The sequence below is a fragment of the Vanrija pseudolonga genome, chromosome 7 (genome assembly GCF_020906515.1).
Source record: "Vanrija pseudolonga chromosome 7, complete sequence".
In the NCBI taxonomy this organism is placed as follows: domain Eukaryota; kingdom Fungi; phylum Basidiomycota; class Tremellomycetes; order Trichosporonales; family Trichosporonaceae; genus Vanrija; species Vanrija pseudolonga.
Window position 1 is genome coordinate 2222696 of NC_085855.1, and position 13735 is coordinate 2236430.

The window sequence follows — 13735 nt, forward strand, 5'->3', positions numbered from 1 at the left end:
AATGAAGTAGGGTGGCCGTTTCAGGTTGGCCATGATGCCCGCTCACGGTGGTGTCGTCCATCCTCCATCCTTCTCGCATCGACTCACTCGTTCGCTTTTCCCGCCCATCACTCAATCTCACCTCAAAACAATCACCCATGGACGACATTCACCCCCCTCGAGCTCCCTCACCCACGCCGCCCGGCCTCACCAGCCTCCCGACCAGCGTCCTCGTCCGCATATGCGACCATCTACCAGGGCGAGAGGTCTGGCACCTCCGCACGAGCTGCAAGGCCTTGCGTGCGCTGCTCGCCCCCATTTTCCTGAAAGAGCACCGCCGCGTGTACATCATGGCTAATGCCAAGGGGCTCGACTTCCTCGCTGCTGTCGCAGCCGGACCCCACGCGAAGCACGTCCGGCTTGTCGTCATTTCGACATGGGTCTCCGACCCTATCTACATACGGAGTCAAGAACAGCGTTCATTCATCGGTCTAGGCTCGCCTTCTATCACCCCCGTCGTCGAGGACGTCCAACCTGGCCTGGACGTGCCGTTTATACGCCAGCTGGCCGCTGCCTTCAGCCGTCTTCCCGGTCTGGAAATGGTCAAGATGACGGATTACGTTTGGGGACAGAATCCAGATGGAACACATTTACCCTACGATGACCCAGGAGGTGTCGACACCGCGTCGGCCATTTTCCGCGGCCTCATCCTCGCTCTTGCACACGCACATTCAGCAGATACCCTCGCGAGAAAACTCAAAGTGGCAGATTGCAAGGCCTTCAGCGACAGGGCATTGGTACTAAGCGCGGCCGAGCGCCTGGTCGCTGCCCCGTTCCTCGGCCAACTCGAAGCGCTCGACTTCGAGTTCTACTATTCTGGATCTGCGGACTCTGAAGTGTTCAGCTCCTTCATCAGCCTGTGCACCGGGCTCGTCGACCTCCGCCTGACCCTGGCCCGCGCTTCGGACCGTGGTTGGGTCAGTAGCTTGCGACTGAGGCTTCCGGAGGGACCTGTCGCATTACCATGCCTCAAGGTACTACAGTTGAGGTCTCTCATACTGCCGGCGGACGATCTGATCCGGTTCTTATCCCAATGCCGCCTGCGAGAAGTCGATCTCAACGAAGTCTGTCTCACGGCGCACAGACAACTCCTCGACAGGTATCGCAACAAGTGCGAGAAGTGGATTGGCCACCCCGCGTTGTGGGACGCAGTCCTGCGGGCAATGTCCAACCACTGCGAACGGCAGACACGCGTATTGAGGCTTTCCCGGCTCAGTGAGACCATGGTCAGCGGTAACCTCCAGTTTGTGGTGGACAATGGTGCGACGATGTCTCTCATAGTGAGGGCCGATGAGACTGGCGCCGCCTTCCCCACTACCCCCGTCAACGCATACAGTGTCGCAACGGAAACCGACAAAGAGGACGTATACATCCGAGCTGCTGAGGCAATCAAAACACCTCCCCGTTCAATACCGTGGCCCCCGGATGAGCCAACGACGGAACCCCCTCTGGCACATCTGCCCACCGAGATTCTCCATGTCATCTGCGGCTTCCTTGACGTAAAAACGGTCGGCAACATGCGCAGATGCTGCCTGTCGCTTGACACCGCTCTGATTCCATGTTTCGGCCGCTACCTCTCCACCGTTACGATTGTCCCGACTGAAGCTGGTGTCGACAGGCTAGGAGACATTGCTTCCTCCCCATTTGGCCCTTACGTCCGTCATGTCGTCGTCACTGGGCATGTCTCTCAGGGCGAATACTATCCCACAGGTGTGGAACATCGCATCTTCCTAGGGTTGGATGCCGACGAGGAAGCTGGAAGCGATGACGGCGAGTCGGATGGCGACAGCGAGTCGGATGGCGACGGCGAGTCGGATGGCGACAGCGAGTCGGCAGGCGACAGCGAGTGGGATGGCGACGAGCAGGAGCTCAACAACGGTTTCGACAGCCCTTTCGCGCGACAGCTCGGAATGATGCTCAGTGCCCTCCCGGAACTACAGGTCGTCAGCCTCGGAGCAGAACGTGACACCAGTACATGGGACTCAGACCTCGGGCAATACCGTATCCATCCCGGACGTCGAAGGAGGCCGCCTGACGAATACATCTGGGTGGCCAGTGTTCTGTGAACAAAGTCAAGAACATGTAGACTGCCACCCCCTCAGCACCGTCACATTGCTGCCTCGCTCACGCAAACATGATTCCAACTGCCTCCTCACGCAGGACCAAACATGAACGGCCCCCTTCACCATTTCAATGCCGAGCGCAGAGACAACCGACCACCGGAGATAAGCCCCTAGGAAGACCGGAGTTACATACAGTAAGCCCCGACATGACCCCCACCACCAGAGTCGGTGGGTGGGCAGCAGCCCTCGTCAAACCCTCATAACCCCAGCACTCTTAACCCAACGGCCCCAGCAGCACAATGAGCACCACCAAAGTCGTGATCATAACCGGCGCCGCACAAGGCATAGGCCGCGGTATCGCCCAGCAACTAGCGAAGGACGGCTTCGCCCTCGTCCTCGCCGACGTCGCCGCCGCCCGGTCCAAACTCGACGCTGTGGTTGTGGAGGTCGAGGCAGCTGGAGCACGGGCCATTGGCCTCGAGTGCGATGTGCGGCGAAAGGGCGAGGTTGACGCGCTGGTCACCGCCGCCACCGACGCGTTCGGCCGGCTCGACGGTGGGTCTTGTGCTGGTCGCGCTAATGCCCAGTGATGGTCGCGAATGCTGGCATTGCGCCGACTGACACGTTCCTCGACATCACGCCCGAGATGTACGACAACCTCTACGCTATCAACGTGCGCGGGGTGCTATTCTGCTACCAGGCCGCGGCGCGCCAATTCATCAGCCAGGGCTGGGGTGGTAAACTTATTGGTGAGCTCCTCCGAGGACTGAAGCTTACCCCAGCGGCATGCAGTGTGTCGGGCTTCGATACGCAGCTGCACAAGACCGCCTACTGCAGCACTAAGTTTGCCGTGCGCTCGCTCAACCAAGGGGCGTCCCGAGAGTTTGGAAAGCACGGCATCACCGCCAACGTGTACTGCCCCGGCACTGTCAACACCGACATGTGGCGCGCCATGGACGAGGCGAACTTGGCTGACGACGGCAAGCCGGCCCCCGGCGTTCTCACGCAGCGCAAGGTCGACGCCACGCCGCTTGGGCGCATTGCCGAGCCGGAGGACGTTGCACGGCTGGTTAGCTTCCTCGCTGGTCCTGCCTCCGACTTTGTGTCGGGGCAGGCGATACAGGTCTGCGTGCGTGTGCACCCCTCGTGCGCGCTGACTTCAGGGTGCCGAGTACGTTACATAGTCAATCTAAACTTCCGCCTCGAATTCCTATTGCAATGCCTCTCTCCCACTGGTAAACTGTCGCGATGCAACATTGTCGAACTCGGGGAACCATGTGCACAGCTACATAAGGTCCGAATTCGGCTCGAGCAAGAACACGGATGGATCCCCCCAGGCCTGCTGCGACCACCAGGTATTCTGATGTCAGCACAGCATCTCCATGGCACTCACTTCCAAGTCGCTGGACTCAACAGTGGCACCCAGAGATCCCCACAGCTGCTCGAGCCATCCATCGTCCGGAGCGTCCTGTTGTTCGCCGCCACTTTCAATTCCAGGCGCTGAAATTGAGGGGCAAGCGATATGAGACTGTGTGATTGTGACCTGCATCCTCGTCCTGGGCAGGTTCGTCCCTTGTCGCTCGATTAGCCGTGTCGTCCAGCCCAGCAGATCGACATCGTCGTCCTCGCCCTCAGCCACCACGTCGCTGGATAAACCCAGTGTCGTTGTTTGAGCTATTTTTGCATCCATGCGATTTTGCAGTGTTTGCAGGAATGCAAGATTCTTGGCCATCATTGGCGAGTTGCGGTGCCCAACTACTGCGGTGTAGAGGTGTATTACCGTGTCGACTAGCTTGCGGCCAAAAGGTACGAGGGGATTCCTGGGGCTCTTGATCACCAGTGTTACCATGCAAACTGCAGCGCTGAAGGCGTGGTACTGGCGGTTAGTGGCGCACGGCTCAGAACATACCCAGAACCACCAGTGACGTGCGGCAGGCTGCGGGAACAGCTCGTAAATAGATGCAGCTATGACCACGATTGCCTGGGATCAGCCGCCTCGCGACGTATGTGCCACTCACATTGCAGCGCTCCACCACTGTCAGGTAGGATGGAGCAAACTTTGACCGTGTGGGGTCTGATGCGTTCTCGGAGAGCGCTCGCCAGAAGTACGGGCGGTGCAAGTCGATCAGGCACTCGCTCACCTTTATGCCAACGGTGAACACCTGCATGTCAGCGGACGGCAAGGAGGTAAGGCACCTGAAATGCCTTCTGCAGATTTCGCCGCTCTATTGGCGGTGTAGCGAGCACAGCAGAATCTGGATCCGGGTACAGCGAGGGCAAGGCGCAGAGATACGGCCGGCATCGCATCTCAAAGGGAACATTGATCTCGAACGCGGATCTAACGTCAGTCGTATCCAGGTGATTGACTCACATCCGCTTGGTGATCTCCTCCACCCGGCTGTATGGAGGCGTGCGGACCTGCATTGAGTGGTCCATGACTCTATATGTTAGTGCGACGCCTAGGTTCTTGTCACTCACGCATAGAACAGTGGTGTCAGCTGGTACTTGATCAAATAGAAGGCGTTGTCGTCGGGAATGAGTGAGGGATACGCCGTATCGGTGTAGTCTGGGTTGAAGGCGCCCGGTCGGGCATATTTGTTGGAGAATATGGTGTCGAGGGAATAGCCCTCCCAGAACACTCGTCTGAGATCAGTGTTGGTTCGTCGCGGAGGCTCACCGGCGCTCGTCTGCGGCCTCCTCAGACAGCCCAAACCTTGTACCGTCGCGGTGCAGACCCATGGCCTGGATAATGCGAAGCATTAGTCCAAACATAGGCCAGGCATTGTCGCCGTTTCGGCCTGTATCAAGACCACTGGGGTGTCAGTAAAGTGCTCGCCACAGATGCTCACAGTTTTAGGCTTGCCATGATGTGCTACTAGTTAGCTTTCATATTGTGTATCAGACCTACCAAGGTCTGGACACCAGCCAGCGTGTGCTTGGTGATGAAGTCGGCCTTGGCCAAACAACACTGCGACAGGTTGAGGTAATCTTCCACTCCAGGGTCGTCGGGCGGTAACTCCAGGTTGAAGTATGTGCCCATGGCGAACACGATGTAGAGGAGAGCCAGCTGGTCGGCAGGCACCCACACCCGCTCTTGCTCGCGGTGGAGCCCATATGCACGTTCGAGGATGCTCCAGAGCCGCGCTTCCGACACAATGTGGTAGCTGCAGGGTCAGGTAGTTCCGGCCGACAAAAATCCATCCACCCACTGCCAGGCAAAGTGTCGCAGGTAGACGTTGACGAGGGTGCGTCCGTCGCTGAGGGGTGGGAGCTGGGATAGAAGCGCCGAGGTCGAGAAGCTCTTAGTAGCTGTATTGAAGGGGAATGCCACCTTGAGAGAATCGAGCGGGCTAGCGCCAGCAGTCGACGGCCAGCCAGTCGAGCCGGGATCTGGGGCTGGTGAGGGTATGTGGCTATCGGAAGGCGGCGACTCGGCTTCGTCCACGTCATGCTGAAGTGAGCCATGGGGATATGAGGGGTGGCGTACCTGTTGCAGCCACTCGCTTGCAGCCGTGCGCCCCAAGAACTTTGACCTTCCTGAAGGGAACATGACGAGAGTGCCGATATCCTCGGTCTCGCCTGGAGCTGGTGATCGTGATTCAAGAGGGGGCATGGCCGCATCGTCTCCCAAGTCTGGAAGCTCAAGGCCAGTTTCCATAACCCCATGCTGCTCCGGGAGTGGTTGGTGATCGACATAATCTATAGCATCTGCGAGGGCAGTAATACCGTGCAAAGCCGACGCCTCTGTATAGTTGCCGAACACGTCTGCAGGGGGAGGGAGCGGTGAGGAGTGGTCCGCGTCGTCTGCAACCTGTGTGGTGGTCGAGGGCGTCGCAAGGAGACTCGGTCCGGGTGCCGGCGTACCCATTTGACCTTGCTTCTCGAGGATGCTCTCGAGATGGGCCAGGCGTTCGTGCAGGTTCCTGTTTACCTGGTCCGCCGATGGGCTACTGTACAGTCAGCATAGCACCGAGCATGGGGACCACCCACAGCGTTGTTCGACGACCTGTAGGGCCACCACGGTGACAGTCGGCGGCACAGTCCCTGCGGCGACAGTTGGCGCACGGAACTTGAGGTTAGCTGCTGCGCATTGAACTGAAGCTCGCTCACATTGCCTGTCGCACTTCATCTTGAGCCGCCGGCATTCTGGGGTCAACACGGGGTGGTACGCCGACGGACATACCTGTGCAGCTGAGGTGTGGGCGCTGGCGGCGGCGCTTGGGACGCGGAGCGTCAGTATCACTGAGATCGGACATGGCGCGATGATAGTTGAGGATAGGTGTGCGAGATTGACTTGAGAGGAGTGTGTGAGCAATGGATCCCGAGAGTTCCGGACTTAAGCCGGATCTCAACCTACCGATGAGCCATCGGCTTTGGCCGAATGCGGCTTAAATCCGGTGGCTCTCCTCCCTCCCCTTCTCACCACAGCCATGGAGCAAGCACCTTGACGAGTTTCATATATCACTGGTGGTGCGTACAGAATGATCACCCTCCACATGCATCCCCACAATGTCTCCCATCGCCACGACGACGACGACCCAGACCGCCACCCCCAAGGACAAGCCCACCAAGGCCGGCTGCACCCCCGACGAACGGGAGGAGACAGTGCTCAACACAATGCGCCTCCTCGCCGCCGATTTGTGCCAGCAGCACAACAGCGGGCATCCGGGTACAGCGATGGGCGCAGCTTCCATTGCTGTGGCCCTCTACCGGCACCAGATGCGATACAACCCGGCCAACACGGAATGGTTTGCGCGTGACCGTACGTAACCTTTTGACCCAATCGTCGCTCACACCAGGCTTTGTCCTGTCTGCGGGCCATGCCTCACTGCTTCAGTACATCATCCTCCACCTCACCGGGCATGCCTTTTGGACCCTTGACGTGCTCAAGAACTACCACGGTCCGGTGCTTCACGGCCCCGCGGCCGGCCATCCCGAGATCGAGTTTCCGGGCATCGAGGTGACGACCGGACCTTTGGGACAGGGTATTGCGAATGCAGTTGGGCTCGCCATGGCGGGCAAGCAGCTCGGATCCCTGTATAATCGTGAGGGCTTCCCCATCATTGATGGCAAAGTGTGGTGCTTTACCGGTGATGGGTGTATCCAGGAGGGCGTGGGGATGGAGGGTGAGTGCCACGCACGGTCAGACGAGGAATCATGCTTACCCTCCCCCCCTTAGCCATATCTCTCGCAGGCCACTGGGGTCTCGACAACCTCATCATGATCTACGACCAGAACAACGTCACCGTTGATGGCACCATTGACGCGTGCCTCACCGACGACACACCGGCCAAGCTTGCGGCGCAGGGCTGGCACGTCATCTCGGTGGGCGAGGTGACCAACGACGTCGGGCGCGTCGTCGCGGCTCTGGAGAAGGCGCGTGGCGTGCAGGGCAAGCCGGTACTCGTTCATGTGCAGACCAGCATCGGGGCTGGGTCGTCCAAGGCCAATACGCACCTCGTGCACGGGTCCCCTCTAGGGGTGGACAATCTGGCGGAGACGAAGCGCGCGTTGGGGTTTGACTCGGCCGACAAGTTCGTCGTCCCAGCTCAGGTGTATGAGTACTTTAGTGATGTCGGGCCGCGGGGTGCGGCGGCCGAGTCGAAGTGGAACGACCTGTTCGAGAGGTACCGCCAATCCTACCCCGTCGAGTACGCCGAACTGTCGCGTCGTCTCGCCGGGGAGCTACGAGAGGGGTGGGAGGCCGACCTACCTCTCAAGACCGAGCTGCCAAGCGACATTGCGACCCGCACCGCATCCAGTCTGGTAATCCAGGCCTTGGCGCCGAAAGACGCGTCCTGGCTCACCGGCCCGGGAGATCTCGCATCGTCCTGCCTGGTCAACTATCCCGGCCAGGTCGAGTTCCAGAACCCGATCACCAACCTCGGCGACTACACCGGCCGCGCGGTGCGCTGGGGTGTGCGCGAGCATGCCATGGCAGCAATCGCGAACGGCATTGTCGCGTACCACCCCGGCGCATTCCTGCCTGTCATCTCGACGTTCCTCATGTTCTTCCTCTACTCGTCGCCCGCGAATCGCATGGCTGCCCTCCAACGGCTTCGGGTCGTTGGACTCGCGACGCACGACTCGATCGGTGTTGGACCATTGGGGCCGACCCACCAGCCTGTCGCTGTTGCCGCCCTGTTCCGGGCCATCCCGGGCATGACGTTCCTCCGTCCTGCCGACGCAGAAGAGGTCATGGGTGCATACCTCGTTGCTTGTGGCACCTCGCACGCCCAGCGCCCGTCAATCATCTCACTGTCGCGGAACAACTTGCCCCTCCTCCAGGGAACAGACAGGAACAAGGTCAAGCTCGGCGCCTATGTCGTCCACGGCGGGGATGGCGCTGTGGTGACCCTGGTCTCCACGGGTTCCGAGGTTTCCCTCGCGATCCAAGTTGCCGACAGGCTCACTGGGGAGGGCATCTCCACGCGTGTCGTGTCCATGCCCTCTCAGGTGCATTTCGATGCCCAGCCCGAGGCGTACCGCCGGGCCACCCTCCCTACACGCGACACCCTCGTCGTCAGTATCGAGGCGTATGTGTCGACGGGGTGGGCAAAGTACGCTCATGCGGGGGCGCATTTGGTGGGATTCGCGCATGCCGCGCCGGCCGACTTGCTGTACGAGTATTACGGCTTGGGCGTGGACAACCTCACCAGGAAGATCGGCGACTTGTACCGGCAGGCTAAGGGTAGCTTGCCCGCCGCTGGCGAGTATGTTGAGCTTCTGGACGGGCACGTGCCGAACCAGTACGCATTGGCAGTGTAGGGTGTGTTTGGGTCTGTACTCCTGGATGTATGTGATGGCACGTGTTGGACACGGCCCAGGATGGCCACACATGGTTGAGCATCGGTTCACCTGGGATGAACAATCAATTGAATAACATCGTCGCACCCTATATTATTGAGGTATGCATGTCGAATCTCTTGCTGGCGTCAAAGAGCGCACCCTTCCCACCACCTGCGAGCTCAACGATACGGCTCGTCGTCCCTCAGGTGCGCATCGAATGTCAAAGAGCTGGTGCCTTCGTTGGCACGCTTAGCCGAGTGGGCCGAGCGCAACGGTGCAGCGTAACTTGTCTGATTACGCAGTGACGGACATAAGACCGGATATTACCATGGACAGGAGATTCCTTCTCCTGTGGCTGCCGATACGCAGCCAGTGAAGCCACTCCAGCACGGGGTTGGCGGGCTGGAACCTCGTTGGTGATAATATCCAACTGTCACAGCTCTTGGACAGCCACCTCTCCATCTATTGCGATACCACCCAAGCACCATGCCGACCCTTTTCCCGAATACCACCCCAGAAAACCCAGTATGTCCCCCTCCTCCAGGACTCTCGCTCACTCCAGCTCGGTCTGGACGACCCAACGCTCTTCATCCAGGCCAGTATCATCAACGGGGAGCACATTACCCGCGCCGCCACCTTCGTCGTAGATGACCCGGCCACGGGGAACAGTATCGGCACCTGCCCGGACATGGGGGTTGACGATGTGCGCACCGCCATCGACACGGCACACTCTGCGTTCCAGTCCTTCCGAGCCACGCCCCCACTGCAGCGCCAAGCATATCTCACCAAGCTCCACTCCCTCATCCTCAACAACGCCGACGACCTCGCCCGTCTCATCGTGTGGGAGAACGGCAAGGCATGGCCCGATGCAGTCACCGAGGTGGCATATGCCGCGTCCTACGTCCAATGGTTCGCAGGCGAGGCGGTGCGCCAGAACGGCGAGGTGATTGCAGCCACCGCAAACCGCAGCTTTGTCATCAAGCAGCCCATTGGCGTCTGCGCCCTCCTCGTTCCATGGAATTTTCCCATTGGGATGATCGCGCGGAAAGTGGCCCCCGCGTTGGCAACTGGCTGCACGGCCGTTGTCAAGGTCCCGTCCGAGACGCCGTACACAAACCTCGCGTTTGTTGAGCTGGTGCACCGAGCAGGGGTTCCCGGCGGAGTGGTGAACGTTGTCACTACGCACAAGCACCTCGTCGACGTGGGGAAGGAGCTCACGACCAACACCAAGATCGCCAAGGTATCCTTCACTGGATCTACGCGCGTCGGCAAGATCCTCGCTGGCCAGGCTTCGACGACGCTGAAGAAACTTTCTCTCGAGCTGGGAGGAAACGCCCCCCTCATCGTCTTTGAGGACGCCGACATCCCCACCGCGGTGATGGGCACGCTGGCGTCCAAGTTCCGCGGGTCAGGCCAGACTTGCGTGTGTGCAAACAGGATCTACGTGCATGAGAGTGTGTATGAGGCCTTTGCGACCGCCTTGGCGGAGAAAGTGAAGCTGTTCCGAGCGGGCCCTGGGTTCGCGGACGGCGTGACTCATGGCCCGTTGATTCACAAGGCGGCCGCCGACAAGGTGGTGCAACACATCGACGATGCCGTGGCGCGTGGGGCGCGGGTCATGGCGGGTGGACGGAAGATCAGCGCCACACTCCTCGAGCCGACGCTACTTGTCGATGTGGCGCCAGACTGTTTGCTCACCACCGAGGAGACATTTGGCCCGCTGGCGGCCTTGATTCGCTTCTCCACTGAGGACGAGGTCCTGCGGCTCGCCAACGCGAGCGAGGTCGGGCTGGCGGGATACTTCTTCTCCAACGATGCTGACCGCATCTGGCGGGTGGCCGAAGTTCTCCAGGTCGGTATGGTGGGAGCCAACACTGGCGTGATATCCAGTGCGCTCGTGCCGTTTGGAGGGGTCAAGGAGAGTGGGTACGGCAAGGAGGGCGGGAGGGAGGGGACAGACGAGTACCTCGTCAAGAAGCTCGTCGTTATGGGTTCTAGGGTCTAGGCAATGCATAGGGTGGTAGTAGCTGGCTTTGCTGCATACATTGTTGTGGCTGTGAGACTCCTGCAGCGAAGATAATGCGGCTTGTCGCCAGCCAGCCTACAGCAAACAGGATCTACATATGTAGGCGTTCACTTTGCAACTTTGTTCAATGACTCGGCCGCGGGCACGACTACTACTACTACTACTACTACTACTACTACTACTACTACTACTACTACTACTACTACTACTACTACTACTACTACTACTACTACTACTACTACTACTACTACTACTACTACTACTACTACTACTACTACTACTACTACTACTACTACTACTACTACTACTACTACTACTACTACTACTACTATTACTACTACTGCATCCTTGTACACCTCACTATTCCTGTCAAAGCGAGAATACACTGCTGACTGACAGTCCGACATTGCTTACTGATCTCACTGTGTCGCACGGGGAACTGCTGACAGGCGTCCGGACATCAGACCGGACATAAGCCTTATCCGCGGTGCTGGGCCCTGAGTATGACTGACAAGACGACGGTGTTGAGCCGACATTGGAGTGTTCCATGTGACTCTTCAGTTCCCAGCCAGCATGCGTAGTATCAACAACTATAAGACGAGCGGCCGGGGATAGAAACTGGACATGGCATCATCCACCGCCTCGATTCGACACCTCGCCAACACACACCCCTCACAATGCCCCGCTCAGTATTGTTCCTCGGCGCGACGGGCTACATCGGCTCCACCGCGCTCGACCGCATCGCCAAGGCGGACCCCAGCGCAACATTCACAATCTACGGGCGCAACGCCAAGGTCCTGGAGGGCTTTGAGGGTGTCGACCCGCGCTTCAAGGGTGCGCAGGGCACGCTGGAGGAGCACCACAAGTTGACCCTCCTCGCGGCAAGCCACGACATCACAGTCAACTGTGCCGACGCCGACAGCATCGACGCGATCCGCGCCATCCTCGCCGGCCTGCGCCAGAGGCACGAGGCCACGGGCACCAAGCCAGTCTTCATCCATACCTCGGGCACCGGCGTGCTCAGCGATGATGCTCAAGGCCAATACGCCGGCGACAAGATCTACACCGACTACAAGGCGGACGAGAGCAAGCTCCCGCCCTGGCTGCCGATTTCATCGCTCCCGCATGCAGCGCTGCACCGGGACGTTGACCTCGAGATTGAGGCCGCCGACACCGCAGGCTATGCCTTCACGTACATCGTCCTCCCCAGCACCATCTACGGTATCGTCTCACACGTGTTCGCGGACCGCGGGCTGTCCAACCCCCAGTCGCAGCAGGTCCCGCACCTTACTCGCTGGTCGATCGAACGCCGCGCCGGAGCCGTCATCGGGCGCGGGGATAACCTCTGGCCGAATGTGCACATCGACGACACGGGCGACCTTTTCGCACTCGTGTACACGCTTGCGCTTACTGGCCGGGAGCACGGTGCCGACGGCTACTTCTTCGCCGAGAGCGGCGAGCACACCCTGAGGCAGGTGGGCGACGCGATCGGCGCCGCGCTGTACGCCAAGGGACTCGCCGACACGCCCGAGGCCCGCACGCTCACCGATGCCGAGCTGGACAAATTCGCCGGCGGATCAAAGTACCTCGGCGGTAACTCGCGCGCCCGCGGAGTGCACAGCCGTGCAATCGGTTGGAAGCCGACCCACGGGCTGGACGACTTCCTCAAGGAGATTGCCGTTGACGTCGACTGGACCCTCTCGCACGACCGTGGCAAGGGCACCGACGGTAACTGGGTGTTTGGGCCTGGGCCGGTGCGTGTCGGCGACGGCTGGCGCATGCCCGAGGGTGACATTCGTATGAAGTAGCGCGATGATGCCACACAACACTGCCTGCATCCGATACATATACATAGGTCGCCGTGCCGCCTAGCCCCGCATGAGCTTGTTCAGCTCGTTGCCATTAGCCGCGTCGGCCAGCGCGGCAAAGTTGCCCTCCTTGAGCAGGGCCGTTGCGCGCATAGTCGCGCCCCAGGCAACACGCGCAAGAGCACCGCCAATACTGACGCGGCGCACGCCGAGGCGCGCGATCTCGCTCAGTGCCGACGAGTTGGCGCCAGCGAGGAAGTTGACGGGCTTGGGCGCGACGGCGGCAACGACGGCGGTGATGTGCTCTGGCTTTGTGATGCCGGGAGCGTACAGGCAGTCCGCCCCGGCCGCAGCGTACGCCTTGAGGCGCGCGATCGTGTCGTCGATGTCCGCGCGGTTGACGATGAAGTTCTCCGCCCGGCCGACGAGGATCACGTCGTGTCCTGACGCATCGATGGCCTTGCGTGCCGCGGCGATGCGCTCGACGGATTCCTTGATGGAGCGGAGCGGCTCGGCGTGCGCCGCCCGGTCCGTGGGGGACGAGTATGCGTCCTCGATCGAGATGCCCGCGACGCCCGTCTCGATGGCGGCCGCAACGCTCGCCTCGACCTCGGCGGCGGTGTCGCCGAAGCCGTCGACAAAGTCCGCGTTGACGGGCAGCGTCGTGGCGTTGACCAGCTCGCGCAGGTGGCGCAGCGTGTCGTCAAGGCTGAGCGCGCTGTCCTCCGTCGCCTGCGTCCATGCGAACCCCGAGGACGTCGAGGCGATGGCGTCAAAGCCCGCCGACTCGAGGTATCTAGCGCTGCCCGCGTCCCATGCGTTAGGAAGCAGGAAGCACCCCGTCTCGTGCAGCTGGCGGAAGCGCGCGCGGCGCTCGGCGATGGCGGCGGGGGTTGGGGCTGGCATTGTTGTGTGTCGATGGGTTGTGGGGATGCGATGGAGATGTCGGCTTGGCAGCGGCTCTTATACGTGCCGACAGGATCCGAGTCACCCACTTTGATAGCAACGCT

The 13735-nt window shown here is 60.3% G+C and overlaps 7 protein-coding genes across 9 annotated transcripts; 5 read left to right on the forward strand and 2 right to left on the reverse strand.

Annotated features, from left to right (window-relative positions):
* Positions 1–137: 137 nt before the first annotated feature.
* LOC62_07G009744 (uncharacterized protein) lies at positions 138–2105 on the forward strand (the record flags this gene model as incomplete). The annotated part of the gene is made up of 1 exon (XM_062776302.1): positions 138–2105. The coding sequence occupies one exon, from the start codon at positions 138–140 to the stop codon at positions 2103–2105; it is 1968 nt and encodes a 655-aa protein (XP_062632286.1).
* On the reverse strand, positions 1873–6515 carry SPAC1F7.11c_19 (the record flags this gene model as incomplete). Of its 3 annotated transcripts, XM_062776304.1 has the most annotated exons (18): positions 6460–6515; positions 6286–6395; positions 6213–6248; positions 6093–6171; positions 5590–6052; positions 5312–5553; positions 5011–5266; positions 4952–4974; positions 4780–4914; positions 4581–4745; positions 4474–4542; positions 4299–4440; positions 4121–4264; positions 4012–4083; positions 3496–3978; positions 3261–3462; positions 2395–3219; positions 1873–2294 (listed from the first exon to the last, which is right to left on the reverse strand). In XM_062776304.1, the coding sequence occupies exons 1-16, from the start codon at positions 6468–6470 to the stop codon at positions 3388–3390; spliced, it is 2505 nt and encodes an 834-aa protein (XP_062632289.1). In that variant the 5' UTR covers positions 6471–6515. The 3 variants fall into 3 exon arrangements, with proteins under 3 accessions (XP_062632289.1, XP_062632290.1, XP_062632288.1); XM_062776305.1 differs by having other exon boundaries at positions 2395–3462; XM_062776306.1 differs by lacking the exons at positions 1873–2294; positions 3261–3462 and having other exon boundaries at positions 2471–2704; positions 3043–3168.
* On the forward strand, positions 2402–3286 carry budC_1 (Diacetyl reductase [(S)-acetoin forming]; the record flags this gene model as incomplete). The annotated part of the gene is made up of 4 exons (XM_062776303.1): positions 2402–2657; positions 2690–2851; positions 2885–3237; positions 3266–3286. 4 exons carry the CDS (start codon positions 2402–2404, stop codon positions 3284–3286), a joined length of 792 nt encoding a protein of 263 aa, XP_062632287.1.
* A 91-nt stretch (positions 6516–6606) lies between the features above and the next one.
* On the forward strand, positions 6607–8904 carry DAS1 (Dihydroxyacetone synthase). The gene is made up of 3 exons (XM_062776307.1): positions 6607–6864; positions 6902–7228; positions 7282–8904. Exons 1-3 carry the CDS (start codon positions 6612–6614, stop codon positions 8868–8870), a joined length of 2169 nt encoding a protein of 722 aa, XP_062632291.1. The 5' UTR covers positions 6607–6611; the 3' UTR covers positions 8871–8904.
* A 423-nt stretch (positions 8905–9327) lies between these two features.
* SPAC1002.12c (Putative succinate-semialdehyde dehydrogenasec [NADP(+)]) lies at positions 9328–10896 on the forward strand (the record flags this gene model as incomplete). The annotated part of the gene is made up of 2 exons (XM_062776308.1): positions 9328–9416; positions 9454–10896. Exons 1-2 carry the CDS (start codon positions 9378–9380, stop codon positions 10894–10896), a joined length of 1482 nt encoding a protein of 493 aa, XP_062632292.1. The 5' UTR covers positions 9328–9377.
* A 698-nt stretch (positions 10897–11594) lies between these two features.
* On the forward strand, positions 11595–12725 carry SPBC2A9.02_4 (putative protein; the record flags this gene model as incomplete). Its single annotated transcript, XM_062776309.1, has 1 exon — positions 11595–12725. The coding sequence occupies one exon, from the start codon at positions 11595–11597 to the stop codon at positions 12723–12725; it is 1131 nt and encodes a 376-aa protein (XP_062632293.1).
* A 60-nt stretch (positions 12726–12785) lies between these two features.
* BBta_4901 (Oxaloacetate decarboxylase) lies at positions 12786–13631 on the reverse strand (the record flags this gene model as incomplete). Its single annotated transcript, XM_062776310.1, has 1 exon — positions 12786–13631. One exon carries the CDS (start codon positions 13629–13631, stop codon positions 12786–12788), a length of 846 nt encoding a protein of 281 aa, XP_062632294.1.
* Positions 13632–13735: the final 104 nt, after the last annotated feature.